Here is an 11,849-nt window from a genome sequence, read left to right as displayed (position 1 = left end):
ACTAACAAGGGACAACAATCTGACGTCTAAAACACAATAAAAGATCATTTTTCAGTGTATTAAAATATTTAGAATTTTAATAAAAAATGCATATTGATGATAATCTGTCTGTATTTTTAATAAACTTAATGCGCTGGTTTTCCAAAAATATAAACCCATGAAGAAGATTTTGCAGTTTTTCTTGTTCTTTTATTTTATCCGAACCTTTTCATTTATGTGGGATTTTTTTTCAACTTGTTTCAATAAAATATACTTTTAAAAATAAAGAATTTATTCTGATCTCATGTTGTGCACCAGTCTGAGTCTAATGTGATGATGCTATGTTGACGCTTGAGTCGTTGTCCTTGTCTGTGTACCAGTGTCCTACCCTGAGGTGGAGGGTGCGATTGTTTATCATTACACAGGTAGTCTTTACCAGGGGAGTCTGCAGCAGCACCTCGAGCTAGCCCACGACAACTTGGGGGCCAATGCCCCACCAAAGACCGCTTATACACCCCAAATGCCCGAGGCGCTACCTTCAAAATTCAAAAATGTTCACTCTGACCCTCCTGCAGAGCTTTAAACCCTGCAGGCACACAGGAAAATGATCTAACCTGAAATAAATGAGACCACCAAGCAGCTGCAAATGTCGCTACGTGATGGATGTTGTCATTCTGGTCAGGGTAAGGTGTCAAAAGCACGATGAATATGGATGCTGGGCTTGTGGTGAAGGCACAAGAAGCCAGGTCCTGTAAATCGGAGGAAGACGTCGATGAAACGTGAACCAGCCTGGCGGTGCTCCCTCCCACTTTCTGAACAGCGGGTTCCCTTCCCTCAACTCTGGTGCTTTAATGCAGGGCCCAGCCAGGACCAAACATCCTGACGGCGAGAGGCTTTTTCCCTTATCAGTCAGGAAACACTGTTCCTCCGCCACATCCTCTTTACAAGGAGCACGACTCAACCATTCCCAAAAAATGCAGGAAAACCAGCCAGACTCCAGGATTTGTCAAAATCCCCCTGAATTCCTTTTATCAAAAAAGGGAGAGAATTTTTCAAGAGAATGGAAAGAGTGAGAAGAGGAGGATAGGGAGAAAAGAATGGTGTCAACAGTCAGCGAGGCACTGGAATTTGTGTTTTTATTTATTTTTGCACAGATTACAAAAGGTCTGCATCAGCAAGATATACTGTGGAGTGAAGAGGTGGGTGTGGACGGAGGTGTTTGGGGGGTGGGCATGTCTTAGAATGGCGCCCGAGAAGAAGACTCCAGAAAAACAAAAGATGGTTGAGTTGGAGGCGGGTGGCCGTGAATGTGCCTGTTTTACTCTAATCCTCTGAAACACCATGAAATGAAAGGAAAAGGAGACGAATGAAGAAACACGATGGAAGGACCCAAATATAGAAAAACACGTGATGAGGCGCCACTATCAGTTTTTCTCTAAAATGTTCACAGAAATAATGAAAAAATAGAAGGAGTCCTATATTTTCATATATTTTTATTACTTAGGCATTTACTCATTGTAACGGACTGCATCCAAATGGCTTTTAAACGTTATGAGTTCCTCCTGTTATTAACAATGAAATGACAAATGCTCATTCCGTCATGGTCGGAAGGTAAATCTACAATAAAATAAACAAAATGTTCCGATAATTATTATTTGTAAGCCTAAATCAGCATACAGTTACAGCTACTATTATTGTTTTTCATTGCAGAGGTTGATTATATATTAGGTATTACTTGAGGAGGAGTATAAATGCCTTTCTTTCTATATTATACACAGTTTAGCTGAATTGCATAAGAAAAGTCCAACTAGAACCTCTTTCAAAAACAACTACTGAGGTAAGACTCTCTGTGATGAGAGCAAAAACATATAATACAAACATTCAAACGGGAAGCGTCGACAAAAGCGTTACATTTGTACAAAACACCGAAGGACTTAAGTTAGCTTCTACAGAGCATCTGTATATGCCTCAACACCAGCTGGCGGCATTTACAACGAATAACCAAGCCGTTTACGATTGTTCGACAACTGGAGGTGGCGAATTATAGTGTTGTGTGTCTGCTTCCCTGAGGTGTCCATCTCCATTTCTTTCATAATCCTCACATTGTTGGTTCTCGGCTCCAAACGTATTGCTCGGTGATCAGTTCATGTCTGGATGAAGCTGCTCGTAGACACCAACAAGGTTCTGAAAACACAAGAACATGTCTAGAATGCTTGCCTTCATCATCCTGCGTCGAATCAAAGGGAAATGTACTTAATTTTTTTGATTCTTGAAGATATTTAGCTACTAATTCGAGAAGCGAAACAATTCAATAAGCGAAACTTCTTCAAGAGTCCCCCAAAAAAGAAATCCAGCAGTCTTTGATTCTTGCTTGAATGACTGAGAGTCTATACCGATGTCTTGGCCGTATCAGCACCCAACCGCAACGACTCCAAGAGAGTATTTACGAGATGCTGTAGTTGTTGTAGTAGGCTGCCGTTGCATCCGCCAGCACCGAAATGAGACTGGTTTCTGTGGGGCTGCTGGAACACGCAGTGGCGGAAGACGTGGTGGTGGACGTCACCTGGATGTGTCCCGTTACAGTCATGCTGCCCTGTTCGGGGTGGAACCCGCTCCCAGTGGAGTTCAGGTACTGGTCGAACTCATTGCGGTCTACCTCACCCAGAAGCTCGGCCTGACTCAGCTGATCTAAAGTCTCCAGGTGACCGTGAGTCTCTGGTGGCGGGGACAGCTGACCCAGGTGACCCTGATGGAGCCCGTGGTGAATCTGCGGAAAAGGTGAGGAACTGTAGTAAGACAGAGGAGGACCTGGAATCAGACCACCACTGCTAGTTTGGGACATGTGAGAGATGTGACTTGAGTGTGTGCCCCCACAGTGGATTTGGTTCTGAGTGTAGTCAGTGTGGTAGGGGGGCGGGCTGCCCATGTGTGTCTGACTCGGGTGGTGTTCATCTGAACACGAGGCCGTGGAAGAGCAGGAGATGGAGGAGCTACCCGATGTTGAGTAGTAGGCGGGGGCTATGTGCTCACGGTCCATGGCATCTAAGGGGGACATCTCAGGAGGTGTGGGGAGCCCGTAAGGGTAAGTGTCAAAGCTGCTGCCGGAGCCAGGAGGGTCTCTGAAGGTTCTCACGCTGGGCAACGCCGGGCTGGAGCTGGAAAACCTGCCGGCTGCTCCGTTAGAGCTGACCTCGTCTTTGTCATGCGGGCGACCGAGGGCTCTCTGCTCTGGCAGGGCGCTGTGGTCCGGAGCCAGCCCACTCAGGAGGAAGCCGGGGTCCACTCTCTTACAGATGCGCTTCAGCTGTTTCTTCCGGCGGGGCCGATACTTATAGTTGGGGTAGTCCTGCATGTGCTGGACCCGGAGACGTTCGGCTTCCTCCACGTATGGCCTCTTCTGAGGAGGAGTCAGGGCTTTCCATGACTTTCCTACAAATGTAGAAAAAAACAGCAAATTTTAAATGTTTCAGGTTAGTCTGGAAATAAAGGAGAACGTCTCCATTTTTCATGTTGATCTAAAATCAGATAGCTACATTAAAATTGAACGACAACTTTTTTCACATAAATATTTCCACATGAATGCATAACATCTTTCACTTTAAAGATCTTATAACATGTCCTGAATTACTATTAAGAATAAGGATAGTTGAGGACAGATATATTAAATTCTTTATCACTCTGAATAATGAAGAAACAAAAAAGGTTCAGCAGCTTTTTTAACTAACATATTTCTAAAATGTAGATTAGTTTAAAATCATGTTTTAGGAAAAGCATTAGTTGCATTTATGAAATTAAGCAATCATATTTTAGGTTAAACAAGAACCAGATTTGTTGTTTAATATTGCGTAATAACCCAAAAAGAGCTTAAAACTCCATTTAGATAAAGACATTTAAGATTCAGTAAAAGAGTTTTGAATACATTTGTTTTTTGTTTTGGGAGCAACACAAACTTGTCAGGCTGATTTTGCGGCTCTTAAAACCAAAGTGTCTCCTTTTCCCTCAATTTTTGTTTATTAAACGATTCTCAACCAAACTTATTTTCCTAAAACTCCAACATTTTAATTTTGTTCAATCTGAAGTTGGACGTTAATATTTTAAACAAAGGCCTGCTCTAATGGGTTAGTAGTAGTAGTAGTAATAATAATAATAATAATAATAATAATAATAGTAATAATAATAATAATTATTATTATTATTATTATTATTATTATTATTGTTGTTGTTGTTGTTGTTGTTGTTGTTATTATAACTTTCAGAAACTTTTTCCTCACCCAACATTTTGCTGAGCTCCGCGTTGTGCAGGTCCGGGTTTTGAACCGCCAGCCGTTTGCGCTCGTCCTTGGCCCAGACCATGAACGCGTTCATGGGCCGGCGGATCCGGGGCTCCGGCGCCTTGTCCCCGGGAGTCCTGTGGGGTCCGTGTCCGTCGGATACGTCTCCGTCCCCCGGAGGACACTCGAAGGACTCCGGCCACGACGAGTACGCGCTGATGAGAGCAGACATCTGCGGTGCGCGCGCTCACTCCTCTCCAAACTTACAAAAAGCGCGTTTGTGCGTCTTTCCTAAACAAGTTGCGCTCAGTTTCTCTGCGTATGTAGCCTGATAAAATGTATAAGAAACGACAAAAACAGACTTTTCTTTCAGATAAAAGTAAAATCCTACAACTGGAGACGGCTGTCAGTTCAGATTGGAGGAGAAGCCACAGATGTGCGCGTGCAGCGGCTCCTCCTTATAGGCTCTGGTTCTGTCCTTCCTGCTGGATGGGCTGGATGGGGTAAGCGCTTTATATTTCAGGAGCAGGTTCCAGGAGAAGCCCTGCAGGACTCGGGACTCCTCCTTGATTACAAGTTAAACCCATGAAAAGGAGAGAGAGGGGGCAACATTTCAGCACAAGCAACTCCTTTACCTAAACACCAAACAACACTCCCCCTGACTCTAATATCAGCTTCAAACTCTCAAAGAGACAGCTTGTTTTCAGACAATAAAAACAATAATTTTCTGTTGTGTTCTTTAAAAAACAGTCAGTGCTGACAGATATTTTGCAACTTGTGTTTTCTTTCTTTTTCTTCTTCTACCAACAAGGAACACCTTGCTCAACAAGCCCAACAAACCTGTTCAACAGTCTGTTCAAGACAACTCCCCTGCTAAGTGACTCTTTAACATCATCATGCTTCAGGACAAGTGCGGGGTTGTTAAAGAGTTAGAGGGATGGAAAAAATGTAGAAATTGTAGAACTTTTACTGTCATACCGCTTTTGAGCAAGAACACGTTTATGTTCATCAGGCTAGAGCTTATGGACACGTTTGTATTTAACCGGAGAAAATAAATCACACACACACACACACACACACACACACACTGCTAACTAATCAGTTTCCTCCTGTGGCCAAAAGCGGGTGCATATCAAATCCAGGAGTTCCTGTTGACAGGACACTCTCAGGCTACAAGGAGTAACTCTCTCACTCTCTGCCCATCTCTCACGTCTGGTGGAATTTTATCAATGATATCTAAGAAGGCGGGAATCTGACAGTAACCTGAATATGTGGCATTCAGGTTAATTGGAATTGTTTAATGAGTCATCCATCCTCACTTGTCAAAGTAAAAATTCAACTCTAGCTTCCGGCCTCCAACAGGAAGAGGAAGCGGCACCTGAGGCCACAGATTGTGCATGGTGCAGGCTCATCAGTGATATATAAGGCAGCACTTCCTCTAGACGTTCTGACATGAGTCATGGGATGTGTGACAGTCAGAAAAGCAGAGAGATGCAGATGAGTGGAGGAGAGCTGTGTGTGTGTGTGTGTGTGTGTGTGTGTGTGTGTGTGTGTGTGTGTGTGTGTGTGTGTGTGTGTGTGTGTGTGTGTGTGTGTGTGTGTGTGTGCATGTGTGCATGTGTGCATGTGTGTGTGTGTGTGTGATCCATATCAACGTGTTGCTTTTCACTGATTTTAATACAAAGATGAGTCAGGTAATAAAATGAAGAATGCAACTTTGATTTTCAAAAGTGTTTAATATTAGTTAGAAACAAATACCAGAATATCGAGCATTCTCAGACACAATTTCATTCATTTAGTTCTTATAGTTCCTCAAAAAGCACATAAGTTATTGTCGAGTGACCTGACATCACCAGTATGTTTACACATGAGAAAACTTAGTTAGTCCATAAAAAATATAAGAAAAACACAATAAATCAAAAAGACTTCAAATACAAATCTTATCGTTTGGCATGAGAAGAAAATCAGAAAAAGATGCGTTAAAGTATTTCAAAAGAAAAAAATGTTTATCTGTGAAGCAAAACAAAACAAAAAAAAAAAAAAACAAAAAAAAAACATGATTAGTGCCAAAGTCTTGAATCTTTAGAAAACTGAAGACGGGCTGGTGAGGAAGGAAATGTTTTCATTGTTCTTTATTACTTAAGTCCGACTGAAAACATTAAGAATAGGGATGGACAATATATCGATATCGGTCTGATAAATAAAACCGGGCCGATATTAACAACCGGTATTTTTTTCCATCTCATCTCCATGTGTTTGCCTGTTTCAGGGGGGAAGTGATGTGTATTTGTTTAGTCATGTGAACAGTGAATGAAATCGTCTCAGAAGCGTAAATGTGTGTGTTGTGTGTGTACATAACGTAAATTCAACTTTAATACATTTTATTCTATACAAAATCTGCTGATTTTAGAAGCATTAATGTTGGTATATCGGTTATCGGCCATAAGTGATCTTAATATCAGTATCTGCCCAAAAATGTCATATCGGTGCATCACTGATTAAGAGTGTTGAAGTGTACCAGTGTCAGTAAGACTAAAACGTAAGGTGTGGAACAGAACGGCAAACATGCAGGATCCTCACTGATGGAACCTCTTGGTGGCCGCAAGAATCCACAAGAAACCAAAATGATGGAAACCAAAGTGAAAGTGTGACAGTGGTGGTGTCTTTTATAAGGAAAATAAAGTTCAAGTCCCGTTAGTCATCATCTGCATTCGACCCATCCCTATGGGGACCGGTGAGCTGCAGCAGCTCAGGAACCATTTGGTGGTTAACCCCCCCAATCCAACCCCTTACAGCTGAGTATCAAGCAGCGAGGAATTTGGTCCCATTTATCAGGTCTTTGGTGTGACCTGACTGGGATTTGAACTCTGATCTCCCAGTCCCAGGGTGGACACTTTACCACTAGAACAATGAAAAAGTTTCTTCAGTTTCAGAAATTTAAAAATTGTAGAAGTCGGTCTCACCATGGTTTAGCTTCTAACAGGGCTTTAAGCCACATATCTGTAGCATAGCGTGATGGTATAATACGTTTGCCTGAAGAACTTAAAAGTATTTGGAATCATGAAGCTATCATCTGTGTGTTTGCTCTGTTTTGTTGAGGACATTAAAGGTTTTAGAGAGTTGCAGGTCAGACAGCAGGAGGTGGAGAAGAAGCTTCTTCTGCTGCAGCAGCAGAGGAACCGCCCCGGTGAAGAGGAGGATCTCCATCCACATGTTTCACTCTAACATGAGATCAACAGGTTGACATTTTAAACCAGAAAAACTATAAATAATGAACACATTTAAAATTGCTTATTAAAATAAAATTATTTGAACATTAATGACTTTCCTTCAAAAAGCAGGATTTTCCAGTAATCTGGACATTTTAGTGGAACTCATTCAGAGGATTTTCTCATAGAAAAATGAACTGAAACTGAAATAAACGAATGAATAATGTTTATTTAGATCTACATTCAACATATTTTCTTTGAATGAATAAGAAATGCAAGGAAAATATGTTCATTTCTTGATTTGGAAATCTGGATAAAGAGTTATTCAGGATTTCTGAAGGTCTGTTCAAGTTTTTCTGAGGACTTTGCTTTCTGATTGTTTAGTCCTTTTATCTGATGCCATGTTGTGTAGTCTGTGTTAAAAATGAGGAAAAATATAAGTGGAGGACAAAAATGATCTGCAGCATCTGATCTGAAAGTGTTGTCCAAGACCTGAGGGACGTCCTCCTTGGGCTGATCATCTCCTGTAGGACAAGTCATGTTGGTGTGCATCTTTAATTAATGTTTTCAAACAGATTTTTATAAGCTGTCTTTAATGTGTCAGTTACATGATTAAACAGCAATGATGACAAGATACATATCTCATAAAATGTTTGCGTAAAAAACTAAAAGGCAATAAAAAAATTGAAAACCATAAAAAAGTCTGGTGAATTATTAATTAAAAACATTTTATACAGACACAAGTCCGTTGTCTTTAAGGAAATCTGCATTGACTTCAATGTTTTACTCAAAATAATGGACAACTAAATCGTATGGAAATGAAACATTTTGCTGGGCTAAGCCCCCGGTGTTTACCTGTCCTAGAAACACCTCTGGTGTCTCAGAAGTCAGGTGATGGTTGCAAGCGGGAAACGAGGAGTCAAGGAAATAGCAGTTTTACATCATATGTGTCTACTTTAGTCAAACCTTTCTTTTGTCAACCACCAACAACAACCAGAAACACTCCCTTTAAACTATTTCAACGGCCCGAAATAGCGAAAGGTATGCTAGAATGTGCAACACAGGACACTTGCAGTCTCCCTCTTCTTTGACTCACACCTTACAACATCTGAGCAAGAAGGGCTTTGTTTTAAAAGCTATGGAAACTGTCAAGTCATGCGTGGTGGGAAATGTGATGAAATCCAGGTGAGGCTGAATACGTACACACTTGAGCTTTACACAATCTACACATGTGAAGTTTTTTTTCCTTACCACGGTCAAAACAATCTGACATGGAAACAAGTGGTTATGAAATTAACCACAATTCACAAGAGATAGTTCAATCAAAGGATAAAAAAGCAGGCACAACATTTCGAGGCAATTACGTAGTTTCTGTGAAGCCTGATTTATACTTCTCGTCGCTACGCGAGGGAAAGACGCACTCCGTATCTTTGCTCTCCTTCAGGGGGATAAACTCTCACATTTTCAAACTTCTTCCGGGAGACGTTCTCTAATCTGTTCCATATCTGCCGCTAAATTTCTTTCTACTTTTTGATGGGGCAATGAGGGTGCTGCTGATGAATTTACAGGAAGCAGCATCCTAACCAGTCTCTGTCACTTCCGACGGATATTTGAACATTTGGGCATGTCTCAGTCACCCTCTGTGAGTCTGTCGGAGAGCCCTTGCATCGATGCATGATGGCGATACGTGTCTCCGCACAGACACAGACAGAGAAGTATAAATTAGGCTTTGGCTAACTCTTGGTCAATCTTCTATCGGATATCTGAAGGGTTCATTCTCCTGAGTGTAGGTTTCAGCTCCTTGCACAACGGGATGTAGATCAGGAATCTTATAGAAGGCCTCTCTAGAGTGATCAATCAATCAATCAATCAATCCATCAAACTTTATTTATAAAGCACTTTTCATGCAAAGCAAGCAACACCAAGTGCTTAACAGATTAAAATGACTCATATAACCCACATTCCCTCCCTTTCCCACACTTAGAACAATTATGAAAGTTTCACCCCCCAATCCACAAACCATTCCCAGGCACACACACACACACACACACACTCGTACACATAACACATTAAAAGACCACAGTAAACCCTAGGCTGAGCTCAGATTGGACAGGTAATGAAAGACACATCATCAAGGGAGCCATCTGCCTCGACAGCAGCAGATCCACGGCAGCAGCCAAGACACCAATCCAGGGTGCCCTGGGAGGGAGGGTGGCAACCCCCACCATTACCTGGGCACTACCCAAGCAGCGCCCCAGCCGCTGCCACCGACCCCCGGTCCAGAGGCAGAGGGCTCCACAGAGGAAACACTGGAAGGATTAAAATATGTAACATGTAAAATCACAAGAGCTAATATGGATAGTAAAATATCCAATAAAATGTGATTATATAAAAAAAACAACAGAAATGTGTAACACAACAGTAATTAAAATAAATAAATAAGTAAAACAAGCAATGCAGTAAATAGTAATCAGTTAAAAGCTAAACTAAAAAGGTGCGTCTTGAGCCTGATCTTAAAGCATGAACGTTCTCTGCGGCCCTGAGATCCTTCGGCAGACCGTTCCAGAGGCGAGGGCCAGTGTCTTGAGTTTGTTTTTGGTCATCATCATCATGTAGGACCCCTGACCCTGAACCCATTCAAACAAATAAATGTGTTTGTTCAACTGAGTGGGACAGTCTGGGCCTTAGCTAGTTATCAAAGGCTGGTATGGGCCAGTATTGGTCGGCGATTTCAGGAGTGTTTCGATCACCAGTTGGAATCTTGGATGGCCTCTAGGTCTCCCAGTAAGTACAGGGGTCTTTCCTTTGTTGCATGTATTTGCCCATGAAAATGCCAGAGTGGACACGGTCTGCACCTGTATAGTGCTTTTCTGTTAGAGGACTACAAGGTGCCTCACACTACAGTCAAGTCATTCACACGCTGATGGCAATGAGCCTCGCCATAGCTGCTCGGGGACAAACCAAAAGAAGCCAGGCTGCCAACAAGCACCACCCTCCAATCACCACCAGCAGACAAGGCAGGTGAAAAATCATGCCCAAGGATACGACTGACATGGACAAAGTCCTTGTTCAAACCAGCAACCCACTGGTTATAGTGAGAACTCCTAGCCCAAGCCGCCATCGCCAGTGTGAACCTAGAGCCGACACTGATGAACTTTGATCTCGGGAGTTCACCTCTAAGCTCGGTAAGTTTCTATTGTGGTCACCATTCATAACTGCCAATTTACCAATTTTCCATATGTTATAGACATTTTAGGTAACACTTTAGGGAACACAAAATAACCATGAATTAGCTGCCAATTAATATGCATGTTAGTGGACTGCTAAGCCTGAACAAGTCATTATTAAGCTATTAGTAGGTGCTTATTATCAATGCTGTGATTCTAATATCAACAGGCCATAAATTGAGTTTTATCAAAATAAGCCTTTCATAATAGTTTGTTGCTGATTAACGCACATAATAATTACAGTAGCTCAAATCAATATGTGGCTTTTAAAGAAGTAATTCAAGGGGAATAGTTATTCTGCATTAATAAGCAAAAATATGACGTTCTGGTACGATGTAAATAAACACCAAACTCCACATGTTAACAGAGTCTAAACAACAATCAATTAACCACTTGTAAGCAATAGTATGTTCCCCATTCTAACGTCAGATTTTGTTCATCCCTAATTACTAGTAATTTAGTAATAATTAACTACTTAAGGCGAGACTATGTTCCCCTTGAATTACTTCCTTAAAAGCCACATATTGATTTGAGATTAGTGTCCGTTAATCAGCAACAAACCATTATGAATGGCTTTTGATAAAACTCCTTAATTTATGACTTGTTAATTTTAGAATTACGGCATTAGTAATAAGTGCTTAATGTCTAGTTCAGACTTAGTAGGCCACTAATATGTATATCAATTGGCAGCTAATTAATGATTAATTTGTGTTCCTAAAGCGTTACCAAATGTTATTAGTATTAGGTGATTAATCAAATCCCTAACACCACTAGCAGCCACATCCAGGAAGGTCCGCTAGTCCGATGGATTTCCAGCCTCCTACAGTTTATGTGGTCCATGTTCACTGTGGCACACACCCTGATACCAATCAGCACGGTGACCTTTCTAACTGTGATTTACTAGATGGAAGGCACCTGTGATGCTCAGTAAGATACACCAAAGTCCTCGAGGGCTACCATCCTGACGTCAACGGTTTCTTTGCTCCTGCACACCTGAATGACATGAATAATTAACAGGCCTGTGCAGTTAAATGTGGTAAGGAGAGGATTGAAATACTCCACTCACATGTGGTTGAGCAGGAAACAGAAAACTAGCAGGATGGTAGCTCTCGAGGGCCGGAGCTGGTGACACCTGGTCTAGCATGTCCAGTCTTTTCTAACAT

At 41.7% G+C, this 11,849-nt stretch overlaps 1 protein-coding gene across 1 annotated transcript; it reads right to left on the bottom strand.

The window, feature by feature from the left end:
• Positions 1-2,189: 2,189 nt before the first annotated feature.
• sox7 (SRY-box transcription factor 7) lies at positions 2,190-4,702 on the bottom strand. Its single transcript, XM_015947136.3, has 2 exons — positions 4,251-4,702; positions 2,190-3,408 (listed from the first exon to the last, which is right to left on the bottom strand). Exons 1-2 carry the CDS (start codon positions 4,480-4,482, stop codon positions 2,423-2,425), a joined length of 1,218 nt encoding a protein of 405 aa, XP_015802622.3. The 5' UTR covers positions 4,483-4,702; the 3' UTR covers positions 2,190-2,422.
• Between the last annotated feature and the right edge of the window lie 7,147 nt (positions 4,703-11,849).

The sequence above is a fragment of the Nothobranchius furzeri genome, chromosome 2 (genome assembly GCF_043380555.1).
Source record: "Nothobranchius furzeri strain GRZ-AD chromosome 2, NfurGRZ-RIMD1, whole genome shotgun sequence".
NCBI lineage: Eukaryota > Metazoa > Chordata > Actinopteri > Cyprinodontiformes > Nothobranchiidae > Nothobranchius > Nothobranchius furzeri.
The sequence above is the reverse complement of the archived record's forward strand: the minus strand, read 5'-3'. Positions and strand labels throughout refer to the sequence as shown.